Source organism: Psammomys obesus, unplaced genomic scaffold (genome assembly GCF_907164565.1).
Source record: "Psammomys obesus unplaced genomic scaffold, mPsaObe1.curated_primary_1811, whole genome shotgun sequence".
Taxonomy (NCBI): domain Eukaryota; kingdom Metazoa; phylum Chordata; class Mammalia; order Rodentia; family Muridae; genus Psammomys; species Psammomys obesus.
This window is the reverse complement of record NW_026596443.1, coordinates 373,957-394,080: the sequence shown is the minus strand read 5'-3', so window position 1 is coordinate 394,080 and position 20,124 is coordinate 373,957. Positions and strand designations below refer to the sequence as shown.

Sequence of the window (20,124 nt, the reverse complement as noted above, 5' to 3'; positions counted from 1 at the left end):
AGGACGAACAGCAACAACAAAATACCTTTTAAAAAAGAAGTGCTGTGGAGCTTGGACTCCAATTAAGGCATTTTTATACAGTCCAACATTTGAGAATCCTGAAAAGGCTTTCAACAGGAAATGGAAAAACAACAGTCTATTATAAGCACTGCAGAACTATCCCTCATTTCAAACCCAATCATGTTGGATGTCTCTGTCTCTTGGTTTCTTGGTCTCTTAGTCCACAACTGCACTGGTTATGTCTTCTGCAGGTCTGGAGAAAATGGGCCAGGAGTGGAAGGTCCATCTAGGCCAGAGAGAGTGAATGGTCCATGACTGTTCAGTACAGAAGGAAACTGAGAAGAAAGAAAGCAAACACAGATCAGCAACTTATTATTAACCTGGACATTCACTTCCTGTCCCTCTTATCCCCCCCAGGGCAAAGCACAAGATACCTCCTCAAAACAAAGGCAGTAACTGTGCATCATGGAAGACTATGATGTATTTTTGTGATTTGTATACACTTATCATGTGTGTGTAAGGTGGGGTGGTACACACACAAGAAGTTTTAGCAGGAATGGGGGTGGGAAGGAAAGAGTAGGAGAAACAAGGGAGTGAGAGATGAACCAAAATAAGTATTTAAGTTATTTTTGCTTAAGATTTATTTATTTATTCATCTATCATTTATTAGAGTATTCTGCCTGCATGTATGTCTACACACCAGAAGAGGGCATCAGATCTCATTACAGGTGGTTATGAGCTACCATGTGGTTGCTAGGAATTAAACTCAGGACCTTTGGAAGAGTTGCCAGTGCTCTTAACCTCTGAGCTATCTCTCCAGCCCCCTTAAAAGTTCTTAATGGAGCTGGACAGTGGTGGTGCATACCTTTAATCCCAGCACTCCCGGGCAGAGGGAGGCGAATTTCTGTGAGTCTGAGGCTGACACTGTGTAGAGAGTAAGTTTTAAGATAGCTAGGACTACAGAAAGAAACACTGCAAACAAGCAAAATCTTAATGGAAATCTGCTCCTTTGTAAACTAACTAAAGAATATAATATTTTTTTAAAGTTTGAATGAAGACACCTTGCATGGATGAATAATGCTGTTCCCAGAATTAAATAAATTCCAATTAAATAAATGCCAAGAATGGGTACTTCCTTATGAGTTGTTGGTCAGAGAGTTCTCAGAGGCCCCTCAAAACAATATGGGCTATTGCTACTGCTCTTGGTTGCCCACCAGTTGCTAAGATCTATTGCTAAACACCACACACTTTGTTGCAGGTCAGAAACCAAGCTGGAACTGACCTAGAAACTTCCTCCCTGCTGGCTAGCTTTCATAATGCTGGAACATGGTATACAGGCCACCGGAAGTGAAAAGCCATCAGCAGTATTGCCTGGCAATGGAGCTTACATGCTTAAACAATGACCTGCCAGGCAACATGTGTCCCTGGTATTACTGTACTATGAGTATTATGGGGGTAACCAATCACTTTTCTAATTAAGATTTAAAGCCTACACCACAGGAGAGAACTCATGCCTACTACTGTAAATCTGGTCAAAAGCCCATGGCTGAGGAGGTCATAGGCCTTCAGAGGGCCTACTGTTATTGTTTTGCTATATGGACATGCTGTCAAACAGGTAAATACTTACCTCTACACTCAGTGATGAATGTACTCTTGACCCTCATAAGAGTTTTTTTTTTTAAAAAAAAAGAATTAGGTGTCTATGTGTGTAATTTAGTACATGTGAGTGGAGCTCCCCAAAAAGGGTGCTGGGGACTGAACTCTGGTCCTCTTCAAGAGCAGTACATACTCGTAACTGCTGAGCCACTTCTTCAGCTCCAGAGAGGCTTCTTTTTGCAGTGAATGATGGTTAATATCGCAACTCACAACCGGTCAAAGTGCATCGAACAAGTGTCTGTGGCGTTACAGTCATTAATGGGACATCTGCAGGGCACATACTCCAAGACTCAGGGAAGGCTGGGGAAGAGGGGGCAGAAAGAATTTAAGAGAGAGGATGGGCTAGCTATGGTGATGCACGCCTTTAATCCCAGCACTTGGGGAAGCAGAGGCAGGTGGCTCTCTGTGAGTTCTAGGCCAGCCTGATCTCCAAAGGGAATCCAGGACAGCCAAGGCTACAGAGAAAAACCCTGTCTCAAAAAACAAAAAACAAAAAACAAAAAACAAAACAAAACAAAAAGAGCCAGAGGATGGGCAGCAGTGCCATGAAACACTGTCTTCTCACTATGACATGGTGTAGTACTCATGAACTCACAGCAGCTGTGGTTACTGAGAAAAGATCAAGCAAAATCAAGCAAGTCAACATACTAGCATGTATACAGAGGAGCACAGGAGGCCCCATCCTAGCTGAGGAGCTATGATAGTTAACAGCTCTTGACTGAGGAGGATTCATTTTTTTTTTTTTTCAGGGGTATAGTCCCATACCCACTCATGCACAGGCAAGTAACCCTAACCAAAAAAAAAAAAAAAACAAAACAAAACAACAACAAAAAGACATGAAAGCAGGAGGGAGAAGTATTGTGAAGAGGGAGGAAGAAAAGTTCCAAACAGAACAGGAGGAGAATAAGCAAGGGGAACAGGTTATGTATACATATGCGTATGCAATTCTGACCAAAATGCATTAAATGTATCCTTATCATGGCTGTGCGTGCGCATGCATTAGTATATGTACACAGAGTGTCCAGTTTACACTGGTTTAACTTAACATAACACAAAAAGGTCACATGTATTCAACAGAAACTGTACCTCAAACATCAGTATTTTCCTGGGCTAGCAATATGCAGTAGAAAAGTTTCTTGCTATGCTGGGCAGTAACTGAGAGCCACAGCCCCCAATCACCTACTGCATCAAAAGGAAAAGCAACCACTACTCTGCGGCAGACTGTGAAATATTTATCAAATGGGAGGTGTGTGACAATGACACTGGGCAGTGGGACACTACCTCTGCCCATTTCTGCATTTAACATTCCTCTATCACAGGAGGCACATTGTGTAATTTACCTGGAAAAGCGTATTAGCACCTTGCAGTCTGGCTGGGCTCAGGGGAGCAAATGGGCTGAGAGTGCTCCAAAAGTGGATACTGGAGAGCAAGGGGCTTGGAGTCAGCAAGATGGGTGTCTGCAATATACAAGAAGACCACTCAAGGACATGCCCGGATTGTGCTCCATCCTTCCAAAGATACAAGTAGAAGCTAAATACTATGTTCTCCTCCCCAAATGTCTCTATACCCCAAATTTTATCATGATGAAAAGCTCAGAAGTTATTTTATAACCTCGGAAAGATAAGGGCCACAGTAATCACTTTGTAATCCAACTTTTATAGGGTCTTTCCAAACTAGAAAGCAAAGTTAAATTCAGGTACAAGAGAGCACAAGTTGAGTACCTGTACTATCAGACCATCTGGGATGATCTTAGTCAAGATTTCTCCTAGTTGAACAAGCTAATACCTCACAGAACTAGGTAAGTTGGACTACAAAGCCCACTCCACTCCTTCCCTCAGGCTCTCAGTCCCTCCTGTTTTCTCCTGATAGCAACAGTTTTAAGGGGGTGAGGGGAGAACTTGCTTTCTTTACGAGGAGGTAAAAACAAAACAAAAACTTGTAAATCAATGACTTCTGCCTTTTTTTAGAAAGGGTGTCACATAGCCCAGGCTCGTCTCAAACTGGCTATGTAGCCAAGGATGACCTTTATCTTCTGATCTTCCTGCTGGGATTCTGATCTTCTGAGCGCTGGGATTCCATTCCAGGTGTGTTGGGGGTGGGGCATAATGCCTGGTTTACACATTGCTGGGGATGGAACCCAGGGCTTTGTGCATGCTAGGCAAGCACTCTACCATCTGAACTATGTCCTTGGCCCAAGAGCGATGGATTTTTAAAGGTATTCTAATTAAGGTAAGAAAAAAACTTCTCAGGTTTATATAAAACCTTTCTAAGACAAACCTAATTAATAGAAATTGAATTTTGCAGGTAAAAATTGTAGATATGGTTTGAAGAGTAAATGAATGCAGTCACACTTAAGAGAAAGAGCAAGCTACCTGTGAAAAGAGTGCTGGTGTAAGAGACGCTGTTGGGAGAGATGGGCTTAAGATCCCCAAGGGGCTGGGGTCACTGCCTGTGACCACAAGGGCTGGCGTCAGTTCTAACCCTTTGGGCTTCTTGGATCTTGAGTTATTTGTTTTGTCCTTTTCTGGCAAAGCTGAATCCTCATTTTTAGGCTCCAGTGACAAGTTCTCTGGAAGTTCCATTGGCTGAGAAGCCACTGATTCAATGTCTGTGTCAATGTCTGGGTTAGAACTCAATGGTGGAGAAGGTGTCCTCTGGGGCTCCTTTAGAGGAAGGGGTATGGATGGGACTGGAGAAGTAGGGTTAAAAGTGGTTGCCAGAATGGATACAGAGGCTGGCGCTTCCAGAGAAGGTAGTGTGGGAGAAACCAGTGTCTCCAAAGCTTGGATAGTTTCTTCAGAAGACGGAGAAATACTTGGGCTTGTTGAAAAGGTAACAGCAACAGGTTCAGTGGGAGGCTTTTTGGCAGGCGTTGTTACAAATTTGATGACAGATGGTGTTGGCTCCTGAGCTTTTTTCTCTGCCAGTTTTTCAGCTGGATTCTCTATCTTTATTGACTTGAAAAGCTTCTTATTGGAGGTGTTCAAAGAGTTGAGCGTAAATGAAGAATACAAACCAGAGTGTATGTAGTCATTGCGACTAGATGTCTTGGCTCCAGGCTGAGGTGGCCTCTCCTTTCCTCCACTCTCAGCATCTCTGGAACTGCTGGCTTCAGTGGAATTTAAAGCTTCACAGTCTCCCTCAATCCTGCCTACCGTCAGTGGATCCATTTTCAAAATCTCTGGATAAGAGACAAACTTGTACACAAACTTCTGACCATTCACCTTTTTAATGATGTTCTGTAGGTAGAGAAGATAAGCATCCTTATACTTTTTTATAAATTACATGTCACAGATCATGAAAATTTGGACCTAGTGAAGTACTCTATTTGAGAACTAAGCATAGTTCTTAAAAAGCTTCAAGGGGGCTGGAGAGATGGCTCAGAGGTTGAGTGCTGGCTGCTCTTCCAAAGGTCCTGAGTTTAATTCCCAGCCACCATATGATGGCTCACAACCATCTAAAATGAGATCTGGTGCCCTCTTCTGGTTGTACAGGTGAACATGCAGACAGAACACTGTATACATAAAAAAAAAACAAAAAACAAAAAACAAAAAACGCTTCAAAAGCATCTACACTCATTTACCCAGGCCAAACACAGTCCTTGTTCAGAGAAATTAAAGCAGTTGAAAGCCTCATTAGCAACTGGACTAAGATATCACATAAAAGTTGACTCTCTTAATCAAATACCTGTATTAAGTCAGAACTCACTGAACTGCAATCTCAGACAGTCCCAGTGGTATAAGCCATCAGCATTCTGAGGAAGCTAAAGGGGTCTTAGAGCATGACAGCTGTGAGGTTCCTACTTTCAACTGATTCTAACCTCTGGAAAGCTGGTAAGATCAACTACTGCAAGGGAGGAAAGCAGCAGCTCAGATTCTTAGGTCTAAAGCTATTCTTTGGAGATGTTTATTTTTCTCCAGTGGCCAGGAAAATATTCAAAATCACAAGATACTAAAAGACATAATTTTGGGTTGAGGAGATGGTTCAGCAGGTAAGGCTATTATCTATGGAAGCCTGAAGACCCAAGTTTGACCCCCCAGAATGTAAAAAGCTAAATGTGTTAGTATAGACATGCAATCCCAGCACTCCTACAGAGATGGGAGGTGGAGACAGGAGAACTACCAGGAAACTAGCCTAGAATATACAGCTCAGCAGAAGAAACAAGAGACCCTGCTTCCACAAGTACAATAGAAAGTGAGAACAGACCCTCAAAAGTTATCGTCTGGAGGACTGGAGAGACAGTTAAGAGCACTGGGTGAAGGGGTCTTTTCTGAGGCTGATACTCCAACCAAGGACCATGCAAGGAGATAACCTAGAACCCCTGCACAGATGTAGCCCATGGCAGCTCAGTCTCCAAGTGGCTCCCCTAGAAAGGGCAACAGGGACTGTCTCTGACATGAACTCAGTGGCTGGCTCTTTGATCACCTCCCCGGGGGAAAGAGCCTTACCAGGCCACAGTGCAGCTAGGTCCTGATGAGACCTGATAGGTAAGGTGAGTTGGAAGGGGAGGAGGACTTCCCCTATCGGTGGACTGAGGGAGAGGCATGAGAAGAGAAGAGGGCAGGAGAGTGGGATTGGGAGGGAATGAGGGAGAGGTTACAGCTGGGATCCAAAGTGAATAAACTGTAATTAATATAAAAAAGAAAAAAAATTTTAAATTAAAAAAAATGAGCACTGGGTGCTACAACTGGATGTGGTGGGACACACATTTAATGCTTATGTTCAGGAGGTAGGAACAAGTGAATCTAAGTTTGAGACCAGCTAGATCTACATGGAGAGATCCAGGACAGTCAGTACTACACAGAGACCCTCCCTGAAAATAAACAAACAAATAAATAATGTGCTGGCTGGTCCACCACAGGATGTAGGTTTGAGTACCAGCCCCAACAGGGCAACTCACAACCATCAATAACTCCAATTCCAAGGGATCTGACACACTCTTCTGGCCTCCCTGGGTACCAGGTACACAAATGGCACACAGGCATGCACACAGGCAAAACACTAACAGACATAAAATAAATAAATCTTAAAAAAAAAAAAAAAAAAAGCAAAACAAAACAAAAAATCTTGTCCCTCACCTGTACCAACGTGTCATGGTACAATCATGTGATGACACCCTCCCACCCCACACCCCCAAAGCCCCCATCTCTTCCTTATGCACACATAAAATAAATTTTTAAAAATTTAAGTATAAGCCAGGCATGGTGGCACATGCCTTTAATCCCAGAATTTGGGAGGCAGAGGCAGAACCGCTATGAGTTTGAGGCCAGCCTGGTCTACAGAGCTAGTTCCAGGGCAGCCAGAGCTACAGAATTAAACCCTGTCTCAAAAAGCCAAAAAACAAAACAAAACAAAATAAACAAAAACAAAAAGAAAAAAATCTGAAGAAGAAAAAAATCAACTCAGTTTTAAATAGCTACTTGTGCTGATCTAGAACCCACAGCAACCCTTTTGCCTCAGCCTCTTGAGTGCTGAGTTATAGGTGAGCCACCAATAGCTATTCTTTAAGGTGTTAATTTGTGCTCCCTAGGCTAAACTAAAAAAATTCAATTTACAGATATACATGATAAAATGTTTTATGTACATGGGTGTATGTGGGTTCCCATGTGTGACGATAGTAAGCACCTGTGTGTGCATGTATGAACATGTGCATGGGGGCCAAAAGCCAACAACAGAAGTTGTTCTCAATTACTTTGTTTTTTTTTTATTGTTGTTTTTTTTTTTTTTGGGGGGGGGGGGTTGATGTTTCTTTTGAGGCAGGTTCTCTCACTGAACCAGGAGCTTGCCAATTTGTCCAGACTGACTAGCAAGCCCCAGCGATCCTCCGGTCTCTGCTGTGCAGCACTAGGATACAGGCACATTGGGTAATAGGCAGCAGACTCTGATCGTCAAGCTTCTACTGCAAGCACTTTGCTAACGGAGCATTCTCCCCAGCTCCTGGCTTCTCTCTCCCTCTTTGTCCCTCTCTCTCTCTCTCTCTCTCTCTCTCTCTCTCAATAAAGCAGGGCTTCCTGGATCTCAGGCGAACTTCACATTTGTTAAGTCATCAACTTCCAGTCCTCCTGCCTATTCCTCCTCAATGTTAGGATTATAGGCTTATGCCACAATACCCAGTTTATGCTGTGCTAGACAGTCTACCAACTAAATTACATCCCTAGCCCTATATGATAATCTTAAAATTATGACATATATAGGAGTATTTATGCTCAAGCACCTCAAATTTTCTTTTTTGTATTCCAATCTTATACTTTTTTCTTTTTTTTAAATCTATTTATCTATCTATCCATCCATCCATCCAGCATTCTGCCTGCATGTGTGCCTGCACGCCAGAAGAGGGCACCAGATCTCATTATAGATGGTTGTGAACCACAATGAAGTTCCTGGGAATTGAACTCAGGCCCTTTAGAAGAATAGCCAATGCTCTGAACATCTCTCCATCCCTTATACTTTTTTTTCTTTAAAGATCATCTCAGGGGCTGGAGAGATGGCTTAGTGGTTAAGAGCATGAACCTCACCTCAGTTCCCAGCACCCATGTCAGGTCACTAACAACTATAACCCCAGTTTTAAGGAGAGGGCACTGCATCCAAGGTACACAGACATCCATGCAGGTGAAATACCCATACACATAAAATAAAAATAAGTACCTACAGCAAGGTCACTCAGCAGGTAAAGGATCAACTGAGTTTGATCCCTGGAATCCATATGATTAGAGAAGAGAACCAACTCTCATAAACTGTCCTCCATCCTCTACGTGTTCATGTATATGAATATTAAAAAACTTTTAAGGACAAACATTCTGTTTGTACAAACAGAATGACTACAGCTGTTAAATCAATTGGATTAAATAAACCACATTAGTACTCAACATCAACATCAACATCAACAGAGACAAAGACTACTTCTTGTTTTGAAGTTCTCTGTACAGGGTCAGGGTCAGGGTCAGGGCAGGCATTTACCTTTACATAGTAGTATCTCAGGGCTCTGCTGAGCTTATCATAATTCATATTAGGCTTGTTCTTGCGAATCCCCCAGAGACGAGCCACCTCCTCAGCCTGCAGAAGCTTGAACTCCCCGTTGTTAGATGTCCAGCAGATCATGTGCTCATTCTGAGGCTCCTGCAGGAGCTGAAGAAGGAACTGCCACAGAGTGATGGCACTGTCCATAGCAATGGGCTGGAAGAGTACAGAGGGTGAGATGCTCACTCAATGCTACTGGCACTGCTGGTGAGTGTTCTAGGTGTCCTGTAACACACTCCTACAAAGTGCATACTTCACCATCATTTCTCATTATCGAAAAAGGACACACAACAAATGTTAATGCTAAGACTTAAGCTAGGCAATCTGAATCCAGAGTCCACATTCTCACATATGCTATGCCACCTGGGTTTTGTTTTGACAGTGTCTCCTGTGCTCAGGTGGTCTTGAACTCAGTTCTCTTGCCTCTGCCGAGCACTGAGATTACAACTGTATACCACTATGGCCAACTCCCTTATAAAATCTTTTTTTTTTAAGACTTTATTTTTATTTTGAATTATGTGTTTGAATGTGCATTTGTGGACACACATTTAGTGCCCACAGGGGCCTAAAGAGTGTCAGATCCCCTGGAGCTAGAGTGCTTGACCTGAGTATTGAGAACCAAACTCGGGGCCCCAATAGCAGTATACACTCTAAACCACTGACCCATCTCTCTCTAGGCCCCAGCTTTAGAAGTCTTAAGCACGGTCGGATATGGCTCAGCAGCAAAGCACCTGTGCATGCACAAGGCCTTGGATTTCATCTCTAGCATGATAGGGGGGAAAAAAAAGATGTTATATTAAACAATAATCAGCTTTCAACAAAAATAAAGCTAGTTCCATAAATGACAGTGAGCTAAAGCCTGGAAGTCAACAGAAGGTCAGTTCTTAACCTTTACCTTTAAAGTCCTATTGTCACATTCTCTTAGACGACCAACATTTCAATGTGTAGCTAAATGAACTCACTGTGTTTATCTGACAAGACATGTGTTTCAGGGTGACCAGGAGGCTGAGGTGGAAGGAATAATTTGTTCCTAGTCCAACTGGTATTTCTCCTCCAAATAGTCAACACCTTGGCAGTTTACATACAAATTGGCAGCACTGGGAATTCAACAAAATGTTCCCCAGTTCAATCTGCAAATTCTGTTACCATCCACAGCCTGCAGGGTTTCTTTTTTTATTTAATTAGTGATCAGGACAAGAGAACAAAAGAAAAATCCTTCAGTCCTGGGGCCTTCCCGTTCAGGTCAGAGGTTCTCAGTTCCAGCAAGCCTGCCACTGGAGCTGGCTAATCCTTTGCTGTGAGACTGTCCTGTGCACTGCAGCTGGCACAACCCTGGCTCCACCCACTAGACATCAGTACCCTTGCTACTCAGAGTGTCTTTGCAGTCAAACCATCCCAGCTGACAACCACTCTCCCAGACAGTCTCAGAGACATTTTCCTCACAGAACTTCACCGGAAAAATGCCTTACCTCGCTGCTCAACCAAATCAACATGAGTTTATTTATATGTGACAAAGTGACTGAACACCTTCCATAAAAAATGAAATCAGAAAAACCCTCCTTTCTCTAGGAATAAAAATGAGTCAGATGAGAATCTGAAGGTAAAACAATTCTATTGAAACATTACAAAGACAGGCACTCGGGAGGCAGAAGCAGGTGAATCTATAAGTTCCAGGCCAGCCTGGTCTACAGATAGAGTTCCAGGACAGCCAGAGCTACTAGCAAGCCAGAAGACAACCCCCCGATACACAATGCTCTAACCCCCAAACCCTCTAAAACACCATGTGTCATAAAAGGAACTTGCACCCCAAGTAAGTAAGCAACTGTTATATTAAAAAAAAAAAAAAAAAAAAAGGCAGGCACACACAGGTCTGTCTCCAGAGAAAAGATAGAAACGGCCAATAAGCACACAGGAGATTGTCCCCATCATTAATAATAGGGGTAGGAACTTGAAAACAAGCAAAAACACCACATGCCTATTATAACCAAAAAGAGCAACAATAAGCTGATAAAGACAGAAACTGAAACTCACACATTGCTCTTAGAAATGTTAAAGCAATGCCTCTACAGCCACGTTTACCACATGACCAGGTACACACTTAGATAATGGAACCATATGTCCATAGAACTGTACAGTGGCACATGCCTTTAATTCCAGGACTATAAGGCATCAGCAGACAGATTTCTAGGAGCTCAATGCCTGCCTGGTCAATATAGCAATTTCCAAGCCAAGCAGAAATATATTGCAAAACTATGTCTCAAAACAAAAAAACACAACCAGGAATGTTCATAGCAGAATTATTCATAAATCCTGAGTGGAATCAATTAAAATGTCCACCCAACTTATGATTAGAATAATATAAAATATGTTAATATAAATAATATAATATTTTATATAATAATATAAAATATAGTACATTCATATAATGGGATATTATTCAGCCTTTAAAAGGAATCAAGAGGGGTGGAAAGATGGCTCAGTTATTAAAGCACTTGCTGTACCAGCATGAGGGCCTAAATCCCCAGAATCTACATAAAACTGTAATCCCAGTGCCCCAAGGAGATGCAAGGGGCAGTTGGCTAGAGTACAAGCAAGGTAGAAGATTAAGACTGACACCTGAGGCTGTCCTGGTACATCATGCTACACATGCACACAAAAACATGCATGAACACACACACACCCACACACACACACACAAAGATAAAAACAGCATTAAGTTTGAAGGGGGAGAGGGCAAAGATGATTCTGGGTAAAAGCACTTAGTGTACAAACCTGACAACGTGAGCCTGTTGTCAAGAACCCACAGTGAAGAAAGAACTTGTGCCTCAGAGTTGTCCTCTGACCTGCAGACACACACACACATGCAAACACACACACATGCACATGAGCACACACACAAGAATACACTTACTTTTTTCAAAAAAAAAAAAAAAGTAAGTAAGTACTGATACGGTATGGATGAACCTTGAAAACATGACAGAAGTAAGAAGCACCAGGCACAAAGGGCCAGTGTATGGCTCCGGTGATATGTGTGCAGTGTTTAGACCAGACCATTCTACAGACAAAAGGGAGAGCAATGTGGCTGAGGGGCTGAAAGGAGAAGCATCGAGTAGAAGGGGTGGAGAGAAAGGTGGAGAATGAAAGCTCACAACCACAAGGTTTCTTTTAGGGTGACTGAAAACATTCTCAGGCAAGACTGTGGTGATTCCATTCTATGTACATTAAAAAGCATGCAACTGCATGATCTCCATGGGTGATGTCAGTTACTCTCAATGAAGATGTTTAAAACAAACAAACCCAACATAACCAGCTTACACAATTCAGGCATAAGAAGACTAAGCCTAACAACATATGACTCAGAGGACAGATCAGTAAGTACCAGCTAGGAAAATGTTTGGGTTTCTAGAATTTCTCTCAAGCATGAAAACACCCTCCAGTCATCTTTAGTTACCAGTTTTGACATTGTCTGAACAGACACGTTGTATGATCCAAAAGCAAAGACAGTAAAATAACAGAAAAGAGACGCCATAGTCATAGTTGATGGTGAAACTGAGAAACGAATCCCAGGCTCCTTCATCAGCCGTACTCTTCTACTCGAGAAACCTCTTCTCTGTCCTGCAAGAGCACTGCCAGCATTAAGCACCACAGACTAAGTCAGAACAATTCACAAAAAGCTCTTTTCGTGCTAAGAGTCTACTACACATCTTCCCCACAGCTTCACTTAAGCAGAGTTAAAATAGTGATTATCATCTTCATTAAGTGTATATAGGGAGGGGTGATCCCTGTCATTGTTTTGAGTTTACCAAACAGACCTTTTTATCTGATGATATCTATTCTTACGGCAAGTTACTTTTATATTAGTAGTTTTCCAATATAATTTCCAATAGTTGGCAATTATATCCTACTCCAGCCTATTTAAACTACTCCAGTAAATAGGAAAGAACACATTTCAGACATCACCTACACATCAAGAACATATGCAGAAGCCTTGCCTGGTGTAGCACGCCATTAATTCCAGCACTCAGGAGGCAGAGACAGGTGAGTTCCAGGAGGCCAGCAAGTTCCAAAAAAGACTATTACAATAAACTTTTATGTCTCAGCACTTAGGAAGCAGAAAATAAAGAGATCAAGGCCACCCTGACCTGTGTGAGACCATGCCTCAAAATAACAAAAACACACCACCAAAACTTTGTAGTACTAAGGATAAAACCCAAGGTCTCAACAGCAAACATGGGTTCTACTACTGAACTACAACCTTCAACCCATGATTCAATTTCTGTGTCAGGTTATTCTTTCAATGAACTCCTAGATACACAGTTGAAACTCTTCACTTTAGCTCCTATGAGTGAACTTCAATGATATCCCCAACTATGACAGAGAGCTAGGACTTGGCAGGGTGGCACACATCTTTAATCCCAGCACTCTGAGGCAAAGGCTCTCTGTGATTTCTTGGCCAGCCCAGTCTATATAGCAGCCAGTTAGGACATGAGATGCTGTCACCCCATCCCTCCAAAAAAAAAAAAAAAAGAACAGAAGACAAATAGAAGTGAAAACAGTCCAGGAGCATACCTATACTCCTGGCTCTCCTGAGGATGAAGCAGGGAGGACTGTGAGCATGAAGCCTGGGCTACATACCAAGAGAGAGAACAGAAACACACACCATACAAAGACACCTTCTAAGTAAAACAATTACAGCTTCAAAAGGTTTTTTTAGAAGCATAACAGAGCCAAGAGTTAAATGGACCCAAATGAAGGACTCTCTGATCACTGACAGGTTAAACGCTGAAAAAGGTTTAACATTCAAAGACGGATCTCTACGGCACACTGAACAAGGGGCTTTAGGGGTTGGAGAGCAGCTCAGCGGTGAAGTGCCTGTCTAGCATCCTTCAGAACACAAGTTAGACGGCTAGCACTACACCTAGGCAAAGAAAACTGCTGCTACCTTTTTAGAACAGGGAGCCTGAGGTGCAGATAAGCTGATGGACACCTGCTGCAGACCCTGGTTTTGGTACTAGTTAGTAAAGTAAGGAAGAGAGGGAGGGAGGGCAAAATGAGAGCCACAAGACCCTACTCAAAGAGGATATTAAATGCATACTTTTTTCCATTTTTGTGCTGGTGACTCAGCTCAGTACATCCCCTGCCTCAAATACATAATGGTATCCCAAAACTTAAGACAATATTTCCCAAAAAATATGCCCAACTCCGCGTAAGCAGTTTCCATTTTTAAATAAAACCAAGGATCAAAGAACAAAGAGTTCCTACGAGGAAAAGTCGAATCATACTGTTTTAACAAAAACACCACTGCCAGCCGGAAATACAGAAGCTCCAAGTTCTGTGCTGAGGGGAGGGGGGTGGAAGGGGGGAAGAGATCTGACTCTAGAACGACAAACAGGCAACCGTTCTGCTGAAAGAATCTTAAATGACCTAACCTTCAAATTACAACGGCTCGAGAAAGAGCCAACTGCGTCTTCTGGCTTCACCCAACAAATTGCCCTTATTTTCTGCCAATACCCGTTAAGATTTCTCCCCCAAAAGATGCTTCCAATGCTTTTCAGAGGAAAAGCCTGCCACAACTGTACAGTAAGCTAGGGAGGCTGAAAAGTAGCGGGAAGAAAAAAACAAACAAACAAAAACAAACAAAAAAAAAAAAAACCTGTTGCTGGCTGGACAGCGAGCTTGGGGAAGGGAAGAACGCGACGTGAGGCCGCGCGCCCCGAGATCAAAGTGCTGGGAGACGCAAACCTCCGGTCCGTGGGCGAGCCATGAAAGCACTTTCACTTTCCAACTTCCTGCCACTTCGACAAATTAAAACTGTTCCCCTCCGCCCCACCCTGGCAACAAAAACCGCTGCCACCTTCCGCCCAGGGGACTTCGCAAGACCCACCGTGGCGCGAGAAGGGCGGAGGGGGCCCGCTCCCGCACGCACCTGAGCGCCCCGGAGCTGCGCCCAAGAAGAGCGCGCCCCAGGCCCCGCCCACCAGGCCCCAGGCCCCGCCCTGCCGCCGCCAAGCACCGCCCCTGTCGCCGCCGAGTGCACTTCCTGCCGCGCCCGCAGCCCCCGCCCGACCCGCGCTGAAGCAGGCTGAGGGGTGGTGGTGTGAGACCCCGACAGGGCGTGGGTGTGTTGCTCACCAGAGAGGATGCAGGAATCCTTCTCGACCTTGAACGCGGTGCTAGACTCTGCCGCCGACCGTTCCTCGCGCTGGCAACTCAAGGACGGCGCGGCAACATCGGCGACCCCCGCGCCGGAGCCCGAGAAGGCGGTGGCGGCCGAGCCGAGCCAACCGCGTGCCTGCAGCCGCCCGCATCTCCCGCCGCCGCAGGTCTCGAACCCCGCCCTCCGCCCTCGCACACGCGGCCGGAGAGGCTGTGTGGCTAGTTGGGCTGCCAGTCGCCGGCCGCGCGCTCGACGTTCTTCACTACGACCGGACTCTCCCGTCGTTCCTCGGCCTCCGCCACTCTCAAACCCCCCCGGCAGTGCCGGGGCCCTTCCTCGACCCGCAGTCGCGCGTCACTTCCGGAGGAGGGGCCGAGCCCCGAAGCCAGTGTTTTGTTTCTGGCCCGGGGCTAGCGTAGCCGTACCCCATTAGGCCATCCAGTGCACCCGCTCCCTCGTCTCCAGCTTTGCTGAGCGTTTGTCCTTCCCCGCGGGCCTACAAGTCAGGTCTGGGGCTTTTGGGTTTGCAGCCTGGGGCGAGGGCTGTGGCGGCATAGCTGACGTGTGAGGGCAAAGCCCTCTGGTTTACTAGGCGATCTACCACCACCGCTAGATCAATTATCTGACAAATGGCTTCTCTGGTGGTGTGAGGAAAGCTTTCCACTTTACTAACTTTGCTAGTTACAGGACTTGAAGTGACTTTGGTTTGGTTTGGTTTTTGCTTTTGAGACAGCATTTTAATACGTAGCTCTAGCTGGTCCTGAACTCATGAGAGATCGACTGCCTCTCAATCCAGAACACAAGTTCATCATCTGTAAAGAGAGCCTAATCTTAAAGACCAAAGAAAGAGTGCAGAAATCACCGCCAAATTCACAGGTTCGCAATATGATTCTCAGTATGTTGAGAGTTCCAATCTAGCCCGGATTTCATACTGAGACCATGTCTTCCCACCCCACCAGACAAATGAGTATGTTATTTATTTAGGCTTTTTGAGACAGTTTCTGTAGTTTAGGCTGCCATGGAATTGACTGTGCAGTTCAGGTTGGTCTTGAACACTCAGCAATCCTGTCTCAGCATCTCCAGTGCTAGGATGTTAAGCACAAGCCAGATCATACAAATTTGGTTCATTTTTGGAAACAGTCTCATGAATTCCAAGCTGAGGTTGACTTTGAACTCCTGATCCTGTTTTCTCCCTCTCCCAAGTGATGGAATTACAAGCTTTCAAAACCATGCCTAGTTTCATATATAATTGTTAAAAATATATCTGTATGATTTTGTTTTATGATAGTTTCATTTTTTGAGAATTTCATACATGCATACAATGTATTTCAATCATTTGCCCTCCCTCACCCCTCCAACTTCTCCCAAATGCCCCTATGTGCCCCATCCAATTTCATATCCTTTTTTGTTCTTAGGTAAGTGTTGTCCATATATGCATGGTGTGAGGCCATTCACTGGAGCAGAGTCAGCTACCAGAGACCCATCCCTAAAGAAAACTGACTCATTCTCCTAGCATCCATCAAAGGCCAATGGCTTTTCAGCCAGGGTGGGGCTTCTATGCCCTGTTGATTCTGGAATGTACCTAAGCTGCTTTCTTCTGTACAGATCTTTAACAGGCAGCCATGGCTGCTGTGAATTCATGAGTGCAGTGGTCATGTCCAGAAGAGTCCAGTCATCCCTGACCTCAGGCGCTTACAATCATTCCATCTTCTCGTCCTCAATGTTCCCTGAGTCTTGAATGGAGGTCACATGATATAGATGTCCCATTTATGGCAGAGCACGCCACAGACACTAGTTTTTTACACTTTGACCAGTTGTGACTGGTATCCTTGACAAAAGGAAGTTTCTCTGATGAGGGTGATAGTTGCAGTAATCTATTGATTTAATGATAAGTATTCGCAAGGCAGTCTGATACTTTGTCCATGTACCAAAATAATAGTAGATTTACTTCTAAGCCTGCAAGCTCCCCAGCTGGTGAATCTTGGCCAAACTTAAAGTAATAAGCATGAGTTACCTACTGCAGAGAGGAGCTTAAGCCCAACCAGAAAGCAGTTGGTTGCTATCGTAATATTCATGGCACTATTGCACCCATGGGTATGTCTTACTGAGCCAGTTGTTACTATGCCTCACAGGATTGACTGCTGGGTATTACTTCCCCAGATACCCGCACAGCACCTTCCAGTATTATGAAAGCTATTCAACAAGGAGGAAACTTCTGGTCAGTCCCTGCCCAAGGAAGCCAGAGACGGTGTCAGATCCCAGGTCCCCTAGAGCTGGAGTTACAGGCAGTTTTAAGCTACCCACATGGGTGCTGAGAACCTAACTCAGGCCCACTGGACCATGTATTCCTAACCACTAGGCCATCTCTCCAGCACTTCATACCTTGAATTCTTAAGGAGCCAAGTCACAAGTGGTACAGGAAACTACTTGAAATAGCAGTCAAAGGGATGTTGGGCCATTAATAAACTGACTGCTGAACAAAATTCTGAAGAGATAGATTGTGATCTTCTGTTTAACAGCCAGACAGGTCAGTGTCTGAGTTTCTGGTTTTCCATTTTCCTGGCTGTCTGCTAGCTGTGTCGCTTTCAATAAGCTGCTTAACTTTTCTGATCTTTTTAGGTTATGCATATTATTAAAAGATGAAAATGTGAAACATTACTGAAGAATTAAATGAAGGACATGACTTCTAGATGGTACAAAGTAGACTCAGTAAATGGTGATGTTTTTACCTATCACTTCTCCCCTACAATTGAACTCATGGCAAAAATTAATTGAGCACACTGTATGAATGCAATCCTCTCATCCTTTTGTGAACTTTTGGAAGAAAATTACTTCCTGTGTCTCTAACCTTCCTCTTAACAACAGGTAACTAAGACACACTGAGGTAACAGCCTGTAAGACCAACTTGACTAAAAGCTGTTAGTTTTTGAAACTAATTTTGGAGCTAAGTATGGTGGCACATGTCTGTAATCCCAGCACTCAGGAGGCAGAAACAGGAGAACCATAAACTGAAGGCCAGCCTATTCTTCATAATGAGTTCCACATAGGGAATCCCTGTCTCAAAACAACAACCAAAACAGGCCTAAAAACCTAATTTGGGCAAGTTAGACATGATGGTGCATGCCTGTAACCCCAGAGGCACAGGCAGAAGGACTGCAAGACTGAGGAAACCCTGGCTTAAGAGAGTTCTAGGCCACTTTGACCTACACAGCAAGACTTGTCTAAACAGACCTAAAAATTAAAAAAGAAATTTTTTTCTTAAAGAATATAAATATATTTTCATTCAGAAGTAAGTGTTTAGGTCTAGTGTGATGGTACACAGTTGTAAGATCAACTACTTAGGAACCTGAGGCAAGAGGATTTACAAGTTAGAGGTTTGCCCGGGAGATGTAGTTGAGACACTGTCTGAAAATAAATTTTCTCCAAATGGAATGTAGCTCAGTAGTAGAACACATGTTTGACATGCGTGAGGCCCTGAGTTCTTTCCCTGGTTTGTGTGTGTGTAGCCATCTTGACCTCTATTCTATGTTTTCCCTAACAACTTCTTAGAAACTGAGGAGGAAAATAAGAATTACTAAGATAGACTGTATATATCCATTGGAAAGATTCACTTATAAAGAAGCTTGATTTAAGACAGTTAAAGTACCATAGCAAGAGCAGTAAAGGAGTGTGGAGACCTGCCTGCTGTGCCTGAACCAACAGGAAACATCTGGCTCAGCCTGGGGCCAGAAGTTGTGTCACAGCCCTTTATACTGAGCTTATAGTACTATCAATTACAGTGTATTTTTGGAAAAAGCCTGCTTTGGGAGTTCTGACATTAGTCATAGCAAGTCTGTCTGCTTTTAAATTAACTATTTTTTTTAAAATGCAGTACATGTTGACAGCAGAGAAACTGGGGAAAAGTGAACTTCCAATCAGAGAACCAGAAGTTGGGGAACTCAGTAATGTGCCTGGTTTTCCCACTCAGGAATCTGTAAATAGAAACTCTCCACAGTTTCCTCATAAGACACATGGGTCTTGTGCTTTTGCTAAACCTCATTATGATTGGTCAACCCCAAATACTGCTGTTTTGTTACCTGTTTTGGCCATTTTCCATCTTAGCCTCAGCTACTTTAGGGCTACCTTAGTTCAAATGAATTTAATGTTACTAGAACATTAAATGTTTGGCCCATCCCTCAGTTGTTTGCCATTGCACTCATTCCAGCCTAAGGACCCACCCTTGATTTACCTTTCCTTTCCCAGAAACACCTAGTGAGGATCATTCTTCTGAAGATGATGTCCCTTCCCTTGTTTGTATTCCACTGCCCTGTTGTTACCTCAGTTAGTTTCTAAAGAAATGTCTCCTTGATTCTGACAGAAGTAAACATGGAGGCTGGGTGTGGTGGCACTCTCCTTTAATCCCAGCACTCAGAAAGCAGAAGCAGGTAGACCTCTCTGAGTTCAAGAGCAGCTTTGTCTACAAAGAGCTCCAAGCCAGCCAGGGCTACATAGTAAGACCCTGTCTCAAAAAACCAAAACAACAAAGTAGCCATTTTGTTCCTTGCAGTGTCTTTAAGTCAGCAGGATACCAACACCGCCAGGAGAGAAGTTCAAAGCAAATTCATTTATGCCTGATGCACACAAAAATAAAACCAGAGAGCCCTGGTCTCTCCCTCTGAGGCTCCCTACACTCAGAGCTTGATCCTCCCAAGAGAATGCCTTTCTGGACATACTTTGAACTCCTTTAAAAAGAAAAGAGACTCAAAACTGGGTATGATGGTTCACAATTGTAATGAAGCAGGAGGATCAGGAGTTCAAGGCCAGCCTGAGCTACACAATGAGTTTGAGGCCAGCCTGGCCCATCATAAGATCCTGAAAAGGAAAATAAAAGGAAGGGAAAGAGGGAGGGAGGAGAGGAAAGAAGGGAGGAAGAAGAGGTTCAGACCTTTCACTTCTTGGTTATGGTTAGAGTAAAAGGAAAAGTTAGTAAAATTGTGTCTTGAGCCTTAATAAATGATGTTGTAGACATTGCATGTGTGTGAATTAAAATCTTTGAAGAGTTATTATTGAAAATAATTGCTGAGTATTTGTAAAATGAATCTGGTGGGTGGCATCTGCAAACTCCATAGCCAGGTCCAAAACTTTGCCAAGTAAAACCAATAAAAAGATGTTTAGAGAGATCTTTCACCAACAATATTACTCTGGGCAAGGAAGTTTCTTCCTCGTTAAGATAATTCAGAAAGTATTCAGGGTTCAGAGAAAATCTCCATAGAAAGGTCTTTTAACAAGGTACTGTGGCCTCTATCAGGTAAGCT

At 43.6% G+C, this 20,124-nt stretch overlaps 2 protein-coding genes across 6 annotated transcripts in view; one reads left to right on the top strand and one right to left on the bottom strand.

Annotated features, from left to right (window-relative positions):
- The window catches only part of Mfsd4a (major facilitator superfamily domain containing 4A), a 43,417-nt gene extending 42,294 nt beyond the window's left edge, over window positions 1-1,123 (top strand). The window contains exon 11 of one of the 2 annotated variants that reach the window (XM_055598214.1): window positions 418-1,123. The gene's annotated coding sequence lies outside the window, so the exon portion shown is untranslated. The other variant, XM_055598212.1, reaches the window with a different exon arrangement.
- On the bottom strand, window positions 58-15,138 carry Elk4 (ETS transcription factor ELK4). Of its 4 annotated transcripts, none has more exons than XM_055598216.1 (5): window positions 14,806-15,138; window positions 8,614-8,829; window positions 4,029-4,895; window positions 2,997-3,113; window positions 58-335 (listed from the first exon to the last, which is right to left on the bottom strand). In XM_055598216.1, the coding sequence occupies exons 2-5, from the start codon at window positions 8,818-8,820 to the stop codon at window positions 237-239; spliced, it is 1,290 nt and encodes a 429-aa protein (XP_055454191.1). In that variant the 5' UTR covers window positions 8,821-8,829; window positions 14,806-15,138; the 3' UTR covers window positions 58-236. The 4 variants fall into 4 exon arrangements, with proteins under 4 accessions (XP_055454191.1, XP_055454194.1, XP_055454192.1 ...); XM_055598219.1 differs by lacking the exon at window positions 14,806-15,138 and adding an exon at window positions 14,600-14,628; XM_055598217.1 differs by lacking the exon at window positions 14,806-15,138 and adding an exon at window positions 14,558-14,590.
- Between the last annotated feature and the right edge of the window lie 4,986 nt (window positions 15,139-20,124).